Source organism: Aythya ferina (genome assembly GCF_964211825.1).
Source record: "Aythya ferina genome assembly, chromosome: 1".
Lineage (NCBI taxonomy): Eukaryota > Metazoa > Chordata > Aves > Anseriformes > Anatidae > Aythya > Aythya ferina.
The window spans coordinates 148,896,625-148,915,781 of record NC_140296.1 but is presented as its reverse complement, the minus strand read 5'-3'; the positions used below and the strand labels follow the sequence as shown (position 1 = coordinate 148,915,781).

Here is a 19,157-nt window from a genome sequence, read left to right as displayed (position 1 = left end):
CTACTGCCTCCTCCTCCTCCATTCTGAGATCTCGAGCCATCCATCTGTGTGAGGAAGTGCTCAAGAGAAACGCTAGCATTGGAAGGAGGAAGCGTTTTTTGGTTTACTTAAAAACACGTCACTGACAAAATGGCTTAGGCTTGAGGTGGGCAGCAGTATGGAAAGGAAACTTAAACGCACGTTTGCAGTTGGAGCCATATCTGCCTGGTAGACACAGCTCACACGAAGTCCCATTGAAGCCGCTGTTGCAGCGGCACTCTCCTGTCCCAGCATATCCGTCATCACAGGAGCCGTGGTTATTGCATGGCGTCTCTGGACCCCCTGGGCAAGCTGAAAAGTGTTTTTTTTTTTTTTTTTTTTTTTTTTTTTTTGTTTTGTTTTAAAGAGAGAGAAAAAACAGAAATTGGTTGTTGAGCTCAAGTGCATGCTTATTCATTGTTGCTGTTCATTATTGTTTTGTCAAATCTTGAATGTGGAAATACCAATAAATGCATCTCTGGTAGGATTTGTAAGAGCAGCTGTGATGCCTCTGATGGCAAGCTTCACGTGCTGAGATCCTTGAGATGCTCTTACAACTTCTGTCAGAAAGGCTGTGCTCAGGGGGTCCTACCTTGGCAGTCTGGCCCGAAGTAGCCCTTGCAGCACTTGGCTGTGTGGATGAGCATGGAGCAGTTCCTGCGGCACCCGTCCCTCCGCAGCCCGTAGGTCTCATACGTGCATCGGTAGATCCCTTCCTGGGCATCACATGAGGCAGTGCAGAGAGGGGGCAAACACAGGAAGATGAGTGCTACATGGAGGTCTGGGTTGTTTTTCTTTTTTAATTGCCATTTCTGCTATACATCGAATCAAAATGTGATGTGGGAGGCTGCAGTCTTCTCACTCAGCTTGCTAAGCTCTGTTAACAAGGACAGAGGAATTTCTTCTAACAAGGATATGAAGAATTTCTTCTTCATATGGCAATGAAACCTCCTGTGGCTCAATTTATACCCATTACCCCTCATCCTATCACTGGCTACCACTGAGAGAAGTTCGGCACTATCCTCTTTACATTGTCCCCTCAGATATTTATTGAGCTGAAGTACAGAGAAGAGCAAGTTAGGCTGCTTAAACGCAAGATTTTAATGTATTACCTTTGGTTTTGTCCCTGGAGGGCACTTAGAACCACTGAAACAGCTAGCACAGTACCCCTGTGTACAAAATAGGAGAGAGAAATTAAACACAGTCACAGGAAAAGGCAATTCCAAACTGACAAGAAGTGTCTGTTTGATGTGAGCAGTAAATATGAGCAGAAAAGAATGCAGATTTGTCATGTTTGAAACAGATTTCTCTCCTTTCTCCAAAGCTGTTGTAGAATGACAACAAAATAGTTACCTTAATTTAGTGCCTTGAAATACAAGAAGCAAATGTTCGTACCAGAAGAAATTTACTCCTGATCTAAACAAGCAAGTAAACAAATATTGATGTCAGGTGCATCAGATCTGGCTGTCTAATTTGGAATACTGGTCATCAGTTACTTCTCAGGAAACACTGACCTGACCTGATGGCATTATATCCATTTTGTTTAACAAAAACATGAAACAAAAGGTAACTGAAGCATACAGGCTATGAAAAATCACTGGGTTTATAACTGAAATACAAACTCCAAGATTTTTTTCAGACTAATTTCATGAAAAGGTATTTACTTCTAAGTATTTTTATAAGTTTTGAATTAAACTAAAGAAAATTTGGTCTTTAAACCATTTAACAATATTTTATTTGGGAAATATTGAAACTAATGAGGGCTTCAGAAACAAAACCACTAGCTAGGGAGAGAAGGAGGATGCAAAGCTGCCTGAGCCTGTCAGGAAATCCCTGTTTTACCACCATCACTTGGTCCACTTTTAGCAACAAGTGCCTGCCCTCTGAAAAATGCTATCAGTGGGGTGTTCAATGTCAGTGATGAATTCCAGAAACCTTCCTTCTTCCTATGGATGCCAACATGGTCCTTGCTGGCAGTGTATGGGTACCCTGAGTGTGCTGGGTGCATCTGGAGATCTGTGAGTATCAAAACTTCCTGTTTGTAGGTCACATTGAAGTTCATGGAGGAAACTTCGTCCATGCTAGCAGTGCCTATTTAGGTGTGTTGAGAGAGATTTTGTGAAAGCAAGAAATATGAGAGACCAAGGGCATAGCTCTAACCAGTGTGGTGGACACAAAGCACAGGTGAATACAAACTGAAGTGATGAGACTTAACCTTGGTAGTGTCAAAGCAGCTGTGAGCATTGCCCCTTGTTCTTCTGAGGACAGTGTTTGGCCTGTGGGCTGTGGCTTTGGTGTGTGGGAGAATGATCAAAAAAGCTGGACTGACCATGAATTCCACGGTGAAGAAGCTGTCGCAGCGTCCCCCCAGGCTGGGGTCTGTCAGCAGGCAGTCAATGCCATAGGCAATGCCCCCGTCGAACTCCAGCTGCCGCTGCACGATCTTGCACTGTCTGTCATTCAGGAAAAGGGCGCCCTGAGAGAGGGGATGGGGAGAGTAGTGTGAAAAATGGTGAGGCAGTTTTTTGTGGGGCCAGATTGGATCCAGATCCTGGATGGGAATCAGGGATGATCCTCGCTCTGTAGGAATGCTCTGATGCACAATGGTGTGTCAAACTGTCCTGTAGGTAACCCTGATGGCTGTGGGAGCCTGAAACCAATTTGGAGACCTCTTTTCCTACAGATTACAGTGCTATAATCTCACAAATGCCAGATCCTTTCCATGTCCTAAAGCTGACAGAATGTCCATGGGTGTACGTTATATACATTTAAGCTTAGCCGCATGTGCAGAGGCAGATGCTTGTCTGAGGATGTGTGGGTATGACCTGTTTGCAGAGGAAAAACATGCCATTGTTTTGGCTTGATGGGTTTTATATTTGCCTACAATCTTGGCCTGTGAATGCTTGCAAACCAGAGTTTGCACCCAGATGCTGTATCCATGAGGCTTCTGCCTAAGCCAGCTTTGTCCTAATGGTTTTTCATTGTGTATTTAATTGTAGGAGAAGTTAATGTGATAGTAATTGTCTTTTGAGGTAACTGAGAGCTGTTTTGAACAAATAGCATCTTACAAGAGAGGAAATGACAACTCCAAAAAATCTTGCAAACCATCTAGCCTGTTGAATGGGTTGGGGTGGCTGCTGCAGTTTTGTGGCTATTGGCATGGACAGGCAAGGAGAAATTAAGTTTTGGTGTTACTGATCCTTTCTAGGGACTGAGTGCAGGCACAGAGGGGATTACATGACTGAATCCAATGGCAGAGGTAAGGGGTAGAGGTTCTGGCAGGGAAAATACTTACAATCTCTGTGTTATCTCCACAGCTAATGCTGAGGTTGGAGCCCTGAAGGGTCTTCAGTGAGGTGGAGCGAGGGAGTTGGTAGGCCAGAACCTGGAAACAAAGGAGATGTGTGTGCCCAGGCTCCCCTGTCTTTGCCTTGGCAATAGTCCTAAAAAAAGCATGGGTCTTACCTCAGTGTCACGGATGATGTGGAATTTGAGGTACTGCACCAGTTTGTCCGTGTTGGATTTCCTGAAGAGGAAGTCCTGCTGTTCCTGCGGCAGCCCACGGATAGCTGTGTCCGTGGGCCAGAATAGCGTGACGGGTTTGTGAATGGGATCGTTGATCAGCCCAAGCAGGTTGTTTTTCTGCAACATGCCAAAATTCTGTGTGTATGAGATTAATGCTCCCTCTAAAAGGATATTGACCCTACGAGGTGAATGCTGGCATAATTGAGATGCAGTGGCCATGTGGGCTGCTTGGTCACCAGCTTGCCAATGTCATTACTTTAAAAAACACAGTTAAGTCACCCAAGTTAAGTTAAATGACCCAAAAGTGTTTCATCTGCCCACCAATAATCATATTGCAGACCTAGCTTTGGGCTTAAAGTCATACTTGGGCCAAACCTTGGCCATGTGATTTGACATGGTAGGATGGAGCTGGGCTGGAAGGGGAAACCTGGTGGTGGGTCTGCTTGACATCTCCCCCATGTCTGTCGGTGGGAGCCAGGTGGTGACTGGGGGTGTCATGTACTTTGTTGTGAGTCCTTTGGCTCCACTGAGCACCATCCTGCTACTGATGTTGTGCACCCTACCTTTTTTTTTTTTTTTTTTTTTTTTTTTTTTTTTTTAAAACCTGTACCTGATGGCTGCTGACTCTTGTCCACTTACCTCTAGCAAATTGCTGAATAGGATGTACCCATGTTTGGCTGCAACCATTTTTAGGCTTTCCTACAAAGAAAGGAATAGTCAGGAGATTTATCTAATAAATACATCATATGGATATTTTAAAAGCAGATATTAGCTTGCTTTCCCCTGTAAGCTTTTTGTTATGAAATCAAAGCCATTGTAAAAGCCCCATGTAGAATTTACTCAGGAATTATATTTATGCTAAGAACAGTGTAAGAGGAATTTTAAATATAATGTTAAACTTATATAAAAATAACTTGACATTGACAAATAAGGTTGTCTTAGTAATGCTGCTTCTTGTATGACTTGCATGATAACAACAGTTACTGTTAGATATAAAAGCCCCTGAGGTGAGAATGACAAAAAGCTGCACTTACCTTCTTAGGGCCTGGGGGGAAATCCTGAATATGTGATGGGACCAGGATTTGGTTTATGATATGAATCACGCCATTTGTGCCAACAACATCACTGAATATAATTTCAGCTTTATTGTTCAAATACACTGAATTCTGAAAAGGCAAAAAAAATGTTTTCTGTGGAACGTTGTTGGACAGTGAGGCTTATGCCAAATTTCTTTTATATAGTGACCCTTCTTTCTTGGAAACAAATAGTAGCTTCCCTTTTAATAAATCACCTCTTGGTTTTACAAGGATGGTAAGAGAGAGAGGTTGTTTGGAGAACACAAACAAACCAGAGTTGGAGGGTAAGACAACTCGCATCAAAGCAAGGATGGTACAACTCCAGTCTTAATGTAGCAGGTAAGTACCGAATGTTTTGTCTGAATGGACAATTTTTAATTTTTAAATACTACTTATTTTTATGCAATAGAGGAGGAAAAGGAACACTACAGTTTTTAAAATGGTTAAATGAGAGCAGACAGTTTTATTAGTCAGACCCTTACCTTTTCCTCACCCTGTTACCTGAGAATAGGTGATCTGTATTTGGTCCCCATGCAGAGAGGTGACGTTCCTGACTGTCTTCAGGTTGCTATACAGCAGGCTGGCACAGCCCACCATGTGGTACCGAAGGATTTGTGCCATCTCCCCTTTGGCAAGCCAGTCCCTCACCTGCAACAGAGAGCAGAGGAGTTGAGATGCAGCTGAGCAAGGTGTCTCAATCCGAAAACTCCCAGCCTTCTTACTTACTTGTGGGTTGCTGTTTAATACGTCTGTGTGAGGCACGAACAGAGTGAAAGGGCCTGGGCCAGCAATATCTTTGATAGACAAGGCCTGCCAGATTTAAAAGGACAAAGCAGAACAGAGTCCTTAGTGAACGTAGCTCATGTGGAGCCAGGGCAACCCCACTGTGTGGGACATGGTGCCCACAGCCCTGTTGCTGCCACACGCTCAGCTCCCTTCACTTGCAACGTGAGGGGGAGAGAAACTTCTTTCTATGGTGTGGGCTTTCCTTCTCATCCCCGCCTGCCACCACTGTGCACAAAACTGATCTTTTTTTCTCTCTTTTGTTCATTCTTTTGTTTTATAGCTTAGCCTGTTTTCTCTACAATAATGAACAGGACAACAAGAGGGAAAGCTCTCGATCAATGCTAAGTGTAGGGATGATGAAGGGGGCTATTTCCTTCTGGGCAAGGAGACTGAATAAATCCTTTAATCTTGAGAGGTCTAAAAATGGATGTTTGAATGTGTTTGTGCATGCATTTAGCTGATACATGGTTGCTCGTACCTAGGCATAAATTGATTACTGCTGGTGGTACAAAAGGACCTGGAGTATTGCAGGCACATCGCAATGACCAGTGGTAATCTGAAATAAGCAGAGAGCTCTGCTAAAGTGAGACAAATTCATTCATCTACCATGGTAGCAGAACCAAAGTTAAAATATGTCTTTGACTAGTATGCCAATGCATAGATTTATGCTGTTCTGAGCCTCATGGGTGAGCAGGTAATTGCTGCTGCTGTTCTCTGGAAAACAGCAACAACTGGCAATGCACATCCAACATCCTGTGATGTTTCAGAAGGAGAATGGGAAATGGTGTAGCAAAATGGAAATGCAACAGTGGTGGTAGAAAAATGATATTTGCTCACCTCAGAATTGAGACAAGTGCTGGAAGATCTCAGACCAACAGGTAAATGCTTCAATTTTATGCCTGGTCTAGAGGTCTTATGTTCCCCTAATTTTCTAAATTATTAATTTTATAGAGGTTTTTAATAGCAGTTAATAGTTTAAATTGGAGCATCTCTGGTATTAGTGACTAACGATTGGGACTGGTGATCCAAATTCAGTCCTGATTATGTTGAAGGGTGTTGGTACACAACAGATCCCTGCCTATTTCCACCCCCCCCCACACCCTCAATGCAAAAAACAAACAAACAACCCTTTTCTTACCTCTAAGTGAAAATAAAACCTAGATGTGTTGGAGTTCCTGAGAAGTTCCTGCAACCAAGAACAAGACTTTGTAACATTGCTGCAAATCTGGAGCAACTTCTATAGAATCCTACCAAATGCAGCACTTGAAAAAGAAGGAAATTTTGGCTTAGAGTGAATGCTTCCCATCGCTCCTGTTTTATCTTACCTCGCTTTATGAAATAGCAGGCTTCTTTGAAACTTAAAAATACAAGTATTAATGTGCTAGTACTGCAGTCATAACAACTGTCCATCAGTGTAGTTGTTTTCTACAAACTGCAAATTCTGTGCTAGATTTACCAAGGTATCCAAGAAAAAATAGGCATGTTTTCAAGAGACAGCTGTTGTATGAAATAGCTATCTGAAATACAATAAGCAAACATACACAACGCTTTACCTGGTAGATATTGCCTCGGCATTTAAATCCATCTCCAACATAGTTACGTCTGCAGGTGCAGGTTCTTTCTGTTAGCTCAGTGTCATTACAGATGGCAAACTCACTGCAGCCTCCATTATTCTGGTAAGACCAAAATTTAAAGTATTCACTTTTTTTTTCTTTCTTGTGGATAGCTTAAGAGGACTGAACTTGAGAGCAAATCAGGAAAAACTGAGAAAGTTGTCTTGTTTTTTTTCTATGTGCTTGTTTTGTGGTGTCCTTCCCAGTGATGCTTATCTCGGGGATCTTTTACTATGGGCCCTGAGTAGGAACAGAAACTCCTTTGGGTTTATTATAGCTTTTTATGAGGCTTTGCTGCACAGAGGTTTGGCTACATTGAAGACAGATTAATTTCTTTAATTTCTAGTCTGACAGTAACACTTTTTAAGGCTCTTTTTTTATTTTTAATTTTTTTTTTATGGCATAATTAGACAGGTGGAAGCCAGAAACATGGCATAGGAAAAAGGAAAAGCATAGGAAACAGTGGCTCATAATTTTGAGCTATCCTTCCTCCAGCTTCTGACTTTGCCCTTGCTCTTCATCTCAGCAACCTTTCAAGGTTAGAGAAAGTCTGCTGACAGGCCAGTCATGGACGATGAGAATTATTGTCACTGTGCTCTGAGCACAAAGGATTAATGTGTATGGGAGAGTAGATATATCCCTGCTGCAGCCTGCCAAGAAGCAGAGCAATGCGGCTGGTGCAGAGCACCACATTGCTCATGAACACGTGGTTAGCAGTGACTGTGTGAAATGGATGTGGCTAATTCTCAGTCTGCAGTGACAGATGAAGGTCGGGATGGGGAATGTTGTGGGAAAGCCTGGGTTGCAACTTGTGGAGTTGGAGAGGCAAAGAAGAGAAATGATTTGTGTGGAGATTTTATTTTTTTTATTTTGACCTTCCGATGAAGAAAAGTTTTAATCTCTTAACGTTCTTTCCATGCTCTTTAATTGCTTTACCAAGAAACTGCATTTTTTTTTTCTCATACTAACTAAAATGTTGGTTAGCCCTTTGGGTTGTGAACACACATTTACATATAGTGGCTTTTAATTTGAATTCTCAGTAACAAATAATCTGCTTAGGAGATATGACTTACAATTTACCATTACAGACCAGGGTCTGTTTCTCTAGATCTGATTTCGAGTTGTTTTTGGGACTCTGTGATGAGTCCAGGCCCTTGTATTGTGTCCAGGCTGTGGTCCAGGAAAAGTCCTTACTGCATAGTTTCCAAAATAGTGACAGCACTAAAGCAAGAACTGAACTAAACATGTTTGAAAACTAGATACTAATCTAAGTGTTTTTTGTGCATAGAAGGAGTGATCTACCTATCTGACTTAGTCCTGAATGCATACCAAAGCCCAGAGGGTAATGGTTATCACAAGACTGTACTCTCCTTAAAGTGATACTTACTTGTGAACACAGGCTGATGTATGTGCATCTTTTGCCATCTCCAGAGTATCCCTTCAAGCAATTGCATACTGCCTACAGAGGAAAAATAGCAAACATGCATATAGGGAAAGGTGTTTGATTTTTTTTTTTAGCATGTTTATATTGAATTTACTTTTTTTTTTTTTTTTTTTTTTTCTCCAAATTAATACTTCTGGTAAATAAGAAGAACTCAGAATCCCATTTCTTAGTGAGATGGTTTATACATTATTAAGCTAAAAAGTACTTCATCTCTCCTGCAAACATTTCTTGGCCAGCTTGAGAAAACATAGACTGAGACCAGGAAATAACAATTTCTGAGAGACCCTATGTGCCCCTTCCCTGCCTGTCCATCTCTCTGTCTCACCTCTGCTGTTCTGGTCACTTGAAATGATCCTTTAGAAATCTGCAGATAGTCATCTTGTCAGTAAAACAGGCTAAAATCCTAATTCATTTCCCCTATTTTATCTCCATAAGTTTTTTTTATTTTATTTTATTTATTTTTTTTCTCCTCCTCTGTCTTTATTTGTTTGCTTGTTTGTTTTAAGTGATGAAACATACCTGCAATACACATTTGGGATTGTGTCCTGATGTCACTGATAGCTTCACACTTGGTGGCAATGTATTCAGTGTTTATGTCAGGATTGCTCTGGTTTGCACTTAGTATTTCATTTTTGTGATAACTGTAACATGGCTGCAAAGAAATGACTTCTCTCCAATTCACTGCTTGATACTCTCAGTTTAGAGTGCATGTTTAATATGTAGGAGATTGAATTTTCAAGGAGTTTTCTGTATCAGAGAAAAATGTGCTAGGCAGTGTAATAGCAGAATTTTAGGTATCTGAACAGCTGAAACTCCTACAGAAAGCAGAAGTGTTTACTGGCCTTTATAGACTTGGCTCTGCAGGGATGGATTTTGTAGCAGAGGTTGTTACTGCTCCCATGTTAACTGTATTCCCATGGGTAAGGAAGGATAAATACTTATATTGTAGCCACTACATCTATTACCAGTGAGGGTTTGTGGAAGAACATAGCTGTTTCTTGTCTTGTTCAGAGGGCCAGGGAAGGAGTAAATGGTTCTGAGTTCCCATCAGAAATGTGCTCACTTACTAATGACAATCAAAGGAAAGAGTTAATTGATCCATACAGGCTAAAAGGGCTGATAGGGATTATTGCCCCTCCTGTCCTTGGACAAGTGGAAGGCAGGAACTGGCTTCTGACTCCTGATCTGTTTTCTGCATCGTTCTCGAATAAATACGGCTGTACAGTGCCTCCTGGAGGATTACAATCCTTCACTAACCAATATGAAACTGTAGAGGGACGACAAGGAAGTGCTGCAGTCGGGGAATTCAGCTAATTCAGCTTCTTATGGATCTGGTATCAAAATAGAAACACTAATCTGTCAGTTGATTGCCTGGGCCAATTTGTTTCTTGTTAACCCTTTTCCCCTTAGCCCTTTTGCACTTCTTTCTTTGGAGAATACTCTGTATTTCTGCATAGGAGTTGCAGAACAGTGGAGAAGGAGGTGCTGGTATTTTGTAACTGTTGTAACAGAATTGTGATTCGGTCTCTGTTATTTCTTTGTGTTACGCTTCAGTTATGTTGGGAGATGGGCTAGTCTGAAATAGAAACTGTCCATGGAAAAATTCCATAACAGTAAAAAGAAACGTCTAGCAATACTTTAAAACTGACAGGTTTTCACATGAAAACCTCCCGAGGGAGAAAAACAATTGTTTGAGACAGCATAATATTGCTTTCCTCTGCAGTTCTGGATTTCATAGAATCACAGAATGTCATTTCTCTCAATGACATCCAATTTTTCATGTTTGTGCAGATTCCCCCTCAAATACATTTTTGAGGGAAGCACACACTTTTCAGAATTTTTGGTATGAAACCCAGTTTTCCATTTAAAAACAAAGTTGAGATGGGAATATTCCTCCACCCCACCTCCAACTATAAGCAGTTGGCCAGTCTTATTTACCTGTGCTGATAAAGTACTCACTTGATTGGGTCCAGTCTGGGTGCATTCTGCATTTCTGTCACATCCACCATTGTTCTCCAGGCAGGGGTTTATTTCTTTGTAAAACAAACAGTAGCAAAAAATAAAAATGAGCGACTTCTGAAAACCCAAGAAGGGTGAATCTTAAGTTAAGCATGCTAGGAATGCAGATTTTGGACAGCTGTGAATCAATGAAAGTCATTTGATTTAGTTATTATCAGTCTGGGCCTTGTAGTTGCCTTGGTAAAAGCTAAAACACGTCTGTTTTTAAAACCATGCCTGGGGAGAGATATGGTACAGCAGTCTCTCAGTCTTTAAGTCTGCAATGGTCAGAGGAACATGAGTGTATGAATCTGCTAGTGATGGGGCTATCTTTGCTGAGAGGTAGGTCTTAATTTTGGTGTAACACTGCGCTACTTTGGATGACAAGGTTTGTCAAGTAGTATTAACCATGTGGTGCTGCAAGAAAGACTGTTGAGGTGCCTTTGGCACCAAGGTCTCTAGTATCAGGAAACTGCACTTAGGATCAGAGCAGAACACGGATCTCCTTCCATGTACAGGAAAGTTCACTCCTGTAATTTCCCTCCTGGTGACATACAAGACATTGGGAATGCTTACCGATGCAGACTACTCCGTCTCCAGTGTACCCAGCATTGCAGATGCACACTCTATTTCCAGGCGTTGTTTTTCTGCACTCTGCTTTGTCAGAACAGCCACCATTGCTGGTCTCACAAGCGTCAATAGCTGAACAGGGGTGACAGCTCAGATTAAACCAATATGCTTACATAGCTTCTTACAGATAGTTGTCTCTAACTCTTGAAGGGATTTGTTGAAATCTTCTGAATGTTTCTCATTTAGATCATAGATGTCATTAGTGCTAGCTATTTATTATCTCTTATTTATTGATTTTTTTTTAATTATTATTATTATTATCTGTTACTGCAAGAAGGAAAGCTGAGATGTCTGGTCTGGAAGACAAGAATTCATCCAGGACTGCCTTTTGGTAACTTCCCATTTCATGATTCTGCACATTCCAACAAAAAAAGGGCTCTTTGTACTCTTCTCTAGATTAAAAAGGCTTTTGGAGGTTTTCCTTAGCGTGCCCTTTTCTGTACAAGATCAAATGGCCTTTTCTTGCAGGAGGTCTTGACTCTGATACCACCCAGCCCTCCTGTGAAGAAAAAGTCCTGTTTTTTACTCAGATGGAAGCTTGTGCTGTTCTGCAGCCCTGGATGAGTCAGAGGCTCAAAAAATGATCTTGCCTGGGCCACCTAGAAAGCAGGGAGGGGTCCTCTTCTGATCTCCAGTGTGAATCAAACTAGCCCAAACATTACTTTAGTTTTTGCCCCAAATGACCTCAAATGGCTGTTCCAGCAGCTCTAACAGCCAGCCTGGGGAGATGACTTCTGTAGGTGTTTGCCAGGGAATCCTTCTTCAGGGGTCTATGGGTGAGCATAGAGTCCCTGTGGAGTGACCTACATCCCCCTGTGCATGGGAGATTTCATACTGGTACATTAAAATGGCCTTGGGTGATTTGTGCCAGAAGAAAAAATCAAAGCAGCCAGAGTTAAGAGTGTTAAGGTCTTTGATTAGGACCCTGCCTGCCATTGTCAGGTAGATATGCTTCTGTTCCCAAGAGCATTAGGATTTTAATCAGTTACAGATTAGGTAAAGAAACTGTAACATTACAGCCACTGTAGCTGGAAACAGTCTACTTCATAAATCTGGATATCCAAGGCTCTTGGAGGGACAGCTAGGATAAGCTGCTGCTGCCCTTTTCTGAGGGTGTCTCAGATCTCTCTGCTCCAGAAGTCAATTTTATCACCCCAGAAATCTGTGCAAGTTCAAAATGCTGAGGAAATGGCAGGGGTATATGGCTCTCAATTGCTGGAAGTGCTATTGTACCCTGAATTGGTCTCTGTTTGCTGGGCTTTGTTGGAAAAGGAGTAAAAGTCATAACTTTCATTACTCTGCAAACAATGGGGCCTGGGTTGTGCACAGTATGTTCCCTCTTCTCTGGCCTCCCTTAGCACAATGCCCCACAACTTGAAGGTTTTGAGCCCTTTGTTTGCTATGAATCTGCACCTGTTGCACTTTCACTCACTTTGAGCAAACTGGCAGCAATTCCTGTTTTTAACTGGTGCATAGGGGAGTGCTCATCTCTCACCAGCTCCACTATTTCACTGCGATCACAGTGCATTTCAGGCACTCTTTTTCAACAGGGAGACAAAGTCCACTTGCCTGTGCAGAATGTCCCGTTCCCTGTGAACCCAGCTGCACACTTGCAATAGGCAGTCCCATTTGATAGGAGAAGGCAACTAGAGACATGAAAAGAGGCAGATGACATTAAAAAGAAAAAGTCAGATCTTTTGCTCTGCACTGTTCCAAAGGTAAAGTTGCACAGAAATAAAGAAGTGTTTAACCATATAGTATGTTGCAGTGACAACCATAAAAATGAACTCAGCCAGACCAAGCTCTCTGGAAGTGTTTTAGATATGTTATTTTAAGTATTAAAAATGCATGTTTTGGGGCTATCAGCTGTCCTGTTTTCTCATGCGGAACCTCAGAAAATCCTGCTCACCCAAAAACTGCACAAAATTTTGTTTGCACTCAACTTACACAGCAGAACTGATACACATGGGCTGGTAGCTGGGTGTCTGAGTGCCCCAGGTTTAGCCTTCTGCATGCAAGTGTGGGTTTAAATGTCTTTCTTTACTGTGTGGTGGGATGTCTTACTTTCTTTTGCCCCCAAATCTCACCTGTTTCCCCTTTTAACACTCACATTTTTGAACATTTCAGCCTCATTTCTGAATATATTATATTAACATTGCCCCTTATCTCTGGGGTTAAAAAGCATGAGTATTATCTGTGTTGCTGAGAAGTCTTCAGAAAGAGCAAGGCTGGCCATACTTTTTGCAATAGATCCCCATTTTCTCCTCCCTCATCCAAAAAAGGAGACTTTATACATACTTAGCACTAGTATGGCATGAGGTGTTACATGCATCTTCTTTGATTTCTGCAAGAGGAAAAAAAATGAAACAGGAATCAGAGCTTTACAAGTCAATATCCTTCTAGTTTGCCACTCTTATATGACCACCATGCAGAGCTGGAGTTTCTGGCTCCTGCACCAGGCAATCACTTGCTCACAAGGAAACAGGCCTTCCCTCTGGCTAGATGACTCTCTCTCCAGATCAGCAGGTACCATTTAAATGTGATGTTGAAGAAAAGGCATGTCAGCATGTTGTCAGGAAAACACTTCACCTGTTGCCATTTATCTTTACTTTGGTGAGTCTTGCACATAGTTGGCTCAATTACATAAGTTTAGGATTTCCAAAGGAACTGAAAGTTGCTCAAATTCCAATGAAATTCTGTCAGCATTAGCTATAAAGTTCTTTTCACTACTGTTCTTGTCCTGAGCAAATTTACAATAGATATTGAATGCTATTATTAATGTGTTTATAAAATTTATTATACAGATTTCTGAAATAGATATTTAATACATTTCAATTATGTCTAAATATAATTTAATTGGGTATAGGAGCTGTATTAAATCAAGACAAACTGATTTATTTGCTAGTTAATTTTTATTGCATTAACAAGAACATAATTTAATATCCAGTGTTGTATAGCTAAATCAACTTATCGAAACTCTTGGAAGGAGGACCTGAGGATCAGAATGTACTAGCTAACTCTGCTCTGCAAAATACACAGCCTTAATAAACAGGATGTTCTTTTGGGACAGCTACAGGGTGTCACAGCTAGAGAATTAACTAAGCAAGGCATTTAAGTCTCATGAGCAGCTGACTTTCTATTAGTACAGTGATTAATTCCTTGAGCATGGGCCTATGGGAAGCTGCTGGATGTCTGGGCTCTGGTCACTTGGACACCTGACACTGGGCTCTGGTCACTGCTGCAATTCTGCCGTTTCCTGAAATGCTCTCTTCTTTCCCCAGAAGACAAAGGAGGGGGCACTCACCACTCTCGCAAGTCACTCCTCTCCATCCGACGTCACATTCACAGGAGCCATCCCCATCGATCCCGCTGCTGCATTTCCCATGGACGCATGCACACACTGTGGGGAGAGATGGGAGAAAACCAGTGTTTAGAATGCATCTACATTCAAAATCTGCTTATTTTTCCTCTCTTCCCAAATACAGGGACTGAAACTGTGTTTTAATGGGAAACATTGGTGAAAAAGCTGTGTTAAAGTGGATTATTCGTGCTGGATGCCACTCTAAGCCTCCAAAGAGCCAGTGTAGGAGGCGCTGTCTCTAAGTAAGGTCTTCTCTATCAAGAAAATAGTGAGAAAATGCCATAACAGGGAAAGAAAAGGAGTTAGTGATATTTTTAGGAATGGTCTATTATCTTGAAAGCAACGTAGGTTTCCAGGATCTAGAATGAATGCAGCTAGAAGGACTCAGGAGGTTTCACCTTCCCCTTGGAGACCTAACATGGGACTTCCCCCCATGTAGGAAAGCTGGCCATGGAGGTCACAAAACAGAGTGACTTCCCTTTGCATCCTGCATGCCTCATCATTTCCCTTCAATCCCCATCACCCCTTTTGCACCCCCCTCACAAGCGTGGCGCGGGGGCGCTCGGTACCTTGATCGCAGTTGCGGCCGTACTTGCCCTCGGCGCAGCTCTCGCAGGCCGTGCCGACAAACCCCGCTCCGCACTGGCAGGTGCCGGTGCCGTTGATGCCGTCCATGCAGACGCCGTTGCCGAAGCAGGGGCTCCCGGCCTTCCCAGGGCAGGGCTGGCACTGCGGCCCGAAGAAGCCAGCACAGCACTCCCTGGTCTGCAGGCAGAGAAACGCCATGCTGAGGGGCAGCATCAGGGCAGAGGGGACCCCGGCCCCTCCAGGCGTGGCTGTATGCATGTGGCCGCTGGGCATCATCTTTCGGGACTGCTGCTGGGTGGAGGGAGCTGTAGGTGGGGGTTTTTGGCAGTGCTTGAGCTCTGCTGTCTGTGGCCTTGCTCCTCACACTGCCAGGGATCAGGCTGCCATCCCAAGTTCTTGCTGGGATGTGGGTGTCCTCTGCCACCCCGGGGAAAGGTGGAAGAATTGCTAGGGATAAACATGGTGTTACCCTTCCCAAACTCCCCCTGCATCCCACTCCTTCCCCTGCTCCAGCCATCAGCAGCCTTTAGCCTTCTGATCTCTGCTGTATCGAGTCCCCCAGATGAACACAAGACCTCTGTGTACAGCCATTAGGGACCACCTGGATGTGCTGTGTGTGTGTTGAGGCAGTTATGAGGAGGGTGAAGTTTTAATGGGAAACATTGGTGAAAAACCCGTGACAGGAATGGTGTACTCACAATGATGGTTTTAGCACACTTTGGCTGGCATCCGATCTGGATGGTGTACATCCTCATGTTGCTTTCTGAGAAGACACAGTATTTCTTCTGCCCTGCCTGGGCGAAGATTGGAGAAACAGCTGCACTTCTGTGTAATATTGATCAGCTACTTTCAAATGTTTTTAAAAAAATTGACATTATGTATGCTGTGCGCTGACATTTGCAATTAAAGCTAAGGAAATACTTGCAGCAATAAAAATGAGTTAGTTAAAATGATTTTTGCTGGAGAATGTATGTTCAATTTAACTAAGTGCCCTGTGGCAAAGATGTCTAATATTGCCTCTGCTCAGAAAAAGTTTCCATTCAACCTTTCTTTCTGCAACATTTCGTGTTCTTTCCAGTTCTCTTTTGGAAAACCGAATGTCAAAATACTGCAAAAACAGCTGTTAATATGTTATCTTTCAGGTCTGGAAACAGTAGGGGAAGTTTGCTTCCAGGAGAAGATGTACCAGTCTGGCTGTACGCTTGTTAGAAGGTTAAGATAAGCATCCAGCTGCTCATTATAAATTAAATGTTAACATGTTTGAGTTCTACCCATGAGCACTTTGGTAGGGCTTTGCCAGCCAATTATTTTAATTGGGTGTATGGGACTTGATCTCTTTTGGAATCCTATTACTGACACAATTAGTCTAATTAAAAAAAAAAAAAAAAAAAGAACAAGTATAAAGAAAAATATGCTTATATAAGCCAACAAAGGGACTTTCCAAGAGAACTCATTGTGGCCTTCCAATACTTGAAGGGAGCATATGAACGAGAGGGGCAACGCCTATTTACATGTGGTGTTAGTGATAGGACAAGGGGAATGGTTTTAAACTAGGACAGGGGAGATTTAAGTTAGAAATTAGGAGAACGTTTTTCACTCAGAGGGTGGTGAGGCGCTGGAATAGGTTGCCCAGAGAGGTTGTGGATGCCCCATCCCTGGAGGCATTCAAGGCCAGGCTGGATGCGGCTCTGGGCAGCCTGCAGTAGTGGTTGGCAACCCTGCCCAGAGCAGGGGGCTTGAAACTACGTGATCTTTAAGGTCCTTTTCAACCTAGGCCCTTCTATGAAATTCAGACACCAAGAGGCTCTGGCTTTCCTTGTGGTTGAAAAGGGCCTGCTAAATATCCACAGTTCCTATGTGTGGGACCTGGGCACCTGAAGTCTTTACACCCTCCAAGTCTCTGTGTGTTCGTAACACACGGCATGGTGCTGGGGTCAGGTTGACCATGCCCTTCTGTACTCTGTCAGAAGGGTAGAAGCTGCTGCTGTAATTCCTTGTGTAGAAAACACTGGACCATGCTCAGCTCCCTCATAGTTTTGCATGGCGGAGCTAACCTTTACAGTTAAGGAATTCTTCAGGTGCCCCAGTGTAAACTAGAAACTACTCTTTCAAGACACAACTGTTTTTAAGCTGCTCTTGAGTCTGCTTCCTTGTTCCTAGGATGGTTTAGGTCAAGAGTGGATTGAATCTGCTGATTGTGAGTAAAGTATGTAGCAGGCCAAAGTAACCATGATGACTTGTTGAAACTGAGGCAATCATATAAAGCAAACAAAACCAGGATTGAATGCATCTATGCTCAGTTTTGATTAAAAAAAGTAATAGTTCTAATGATAAAGTACTTACTATTTCTTTTGTTCCTGGGGGACAACTTGTTGGCTGTGAGCAAATTCTGCACTTTTCCTTAAACACAAATAGAAGGTGGTTAACAAAGTCTGTGTAGAGCTACAGGCAGCCTATTTAATAGAAGAATGCATAATTTCCTGTCATAGTTCCCCAGCCCCAAGTTGAGTCCGGAGGTGCACAGTCAGGATAAACCCTTTGTTAAAGGTGGTGAGAGTAGCTGGACTGCTCAATAAGGAAGAACATCCTCACCAGCTGGTCTGTAGGGATTGCTCATAGGAAGCCTCCTGCCACGGAAAGGAGAGGGAAAGCTCTTTTGGTTATGCTACGCTCTGCTAAGGTGATGCTTTCCAAAGACCTACCCATTGAAATCACAATATGAAGCAAATCATAGGCTTGGACATGGTTTACTTGTGGCACAAGGGCAATGGCAGTTTAGAGAAATCTCATGTGGTCCTATGCTATGTGTGTATGCAGATATAATTTAGAATTATTTGCACCTGTAAGGTCAGGTCCTGCAAACCCCCTCAGTATATGGTATATAGCTGATATACAATGTTTAGTATTATTCCTATTTAGCTAAATCTGTGCTTACTTTTAGAAAGGCTTAAATGTTTGTTGAAGTATGTTGCTGCATTAAAACATAGCATGGAAGATAATTTTCCATGAGAAAGTAAAGGACTATGCCTAGTGCCCAACTGAACAAAGCTGAGGAAACGCCATAAGTGAAATATAATAAAATATGGGGCTGTATTCCAGGGAAAAGTATTAGTCTACAAAAGTTCATGCCTGTAAAATATGCCTTAGCTAAAGCACAAGTCTCACTTTGTCTGCCTTGTCTAGCCTATTGTGTGTTCCATAAAAAGGAAGGTATGCTGCTGGTTTGCTGTCCCATTTCACTTGTTCATGAGAAAAGACAAAGGAAACCTTTCTCTGCTAGTCTGAAGAAACCACATCTTATTCTTTGTAGGAATTTAAAACCATTTGTATTTCATATGTAAAAGGAAAAAAAAAAAAGGGGGAGAATGCTTTTCTCAGAGGGCACAAGGAGTTCATGTGTATATGTGGAGGTAATCTTTATCTGGAATGAAAAGAACCCATTTTCCGTTAATGTAAATAATTTACACTGCTCCCACCTCCAACAACTTTATAAATAAGTGGCCTGGCTGAGAAGATGTGCCAACATAGTGCATAATTATTTACTGAAAAATTAAAACTTAGGAATTGGCTTATTACTGTGGTATTCTATTTTATCCAGGCTGTTGGTATAGTCAGTATACAGATTGCAGAATCAAATCAGTTTTGACTGTTGCCAAAACTTTGGTAGGAATATCCTTAGTAGAATATGCATGCACTCCTTTCTCGCAAATAATGTCATGTATCCTGTATGCTTTAGCTGTGTTTTACTATGGTCTCTGATAGGTCTTTAAGCATCTATACAAACAGAACCACTTACAGTGATCACAGTATCATTAATATCACATCTATTCTTCTTGATTTCCAGGACTTTTCCCAATCCATGGATAATTCCTTTGTCTGTTGCAACATTTGCATAATTTAGAGGTGCATCATTTATGAACAGCTGCAAAAGAAATGCAATCAGAAAGCAGCAGAGATGTTTTGTAGTTATATGGTAACAGGAGCGATAGTGGGTGAAAGAAAAAGCAGTGTATATGGCTTGCTTCAGGAAAACTGAAGGGTGCAGTCAACTTCAAGCACTTGCACACATCCCAGTTGATGCATTTAAGAGCTTTGCTGGACTGGAAGACATGAGATTG

The 19,157-nt window shown here is 42.2% G+C and overlaps 2 protein-coding genes across 2 annotated transcripts in view; one reads left to right on the top strand and one right to left on the bottom strand.

Annotated features, from left to right (window-relative positions):
* LOC311443188 (uncharacterized protein) overlaps window positions 1–19,157 on the top strand; it is a 289,234-nt gene that overhangs the window by 1,321 nt on the left and 268,756 nt on the right. The window lies entirely within an intron of this gene.
* STAB2 (stabilin 2) overlaps window positions 1–19,157 on the bottom strand; it is an 85,688-nt gene that overhangs the window by 15,800 nt on the left and 50,731 nt on the right. Inside the window, exons 35-56 of the mRNA XM_084533113.1 lie at window positions 18,836–18,961; window positions 17,383–17,439; window positions 15,738–15,833; window positions 15,021–15,216; window positions 14,395–14,490; window positions 13,389–13,434; window positions 12,660–12,736; window positions 11,037–11,162; window positions 10,422–10,495; window positions 8,406–8,477; window positions 6,959–7,078; window positions 6,544–6,591; window positions 5,346–5,429; window positions 5,121–5,267; window positions 4,578–4,709; window positions 4,183–4,242; window positions 3,484–3,660; window positions 3,314–3,403; window positions 2,348–2,494; window positions 1,131–1,187; window positions 611–734; window positions 181–330 (exon numbers count right to left, since the gene is read on the bottom strand). Coding sequence (XP_084389239.1) covers window positions 181–330; window positions 611–734; window positions 1,131–1,187; window positions 2,348–2,494; window positions 3,314–3,403; window positions 3,484–3,660; window positions 4,183–4,242; window positions 4,578–4,709; window positions 5,121–5,267; window positions 5,346–5,429; window positions 6,544–6,591; window positions 6,959–7,078; window positions 8,406–8,477; window positions 10,422–10,495; window positions 11,037–11,162; window positions 12,660–12,736; window positions 13,389–13,434; window positions 14,395–14,490; window positions 15,021–15,216; window positions 15,738–15,833; window positions 17,383–17,439; window positions 18,836–18,961 — 2,302 coding nt within the window. The remainder of the gene's footprint in view (window positions 1–180; window positions 331–610; window positions 735–1,130; window positions 1,188–2,347; window positions 2,495–3,313; window positions 3,404–3,483; window positions 3,661–4,182; window positions 4,243–4,577; window positions 4,710–5,120; window positions 5,268–5,345; window positions 5,430–6,543; window positions 6,592–6,958; window positions 7,079–8,405; window positions 8,478–10,421; window positions 10,496–11,036; window positions 11,163–12,659; window positions 12,737–13,388; window positions 13,435–14,394; window positions 14,491–15,020; window positions 15,217–15,737; window positions 15,834–17,382; window positions 17,440–18,835; window positions 18,962–19,157) is intronic.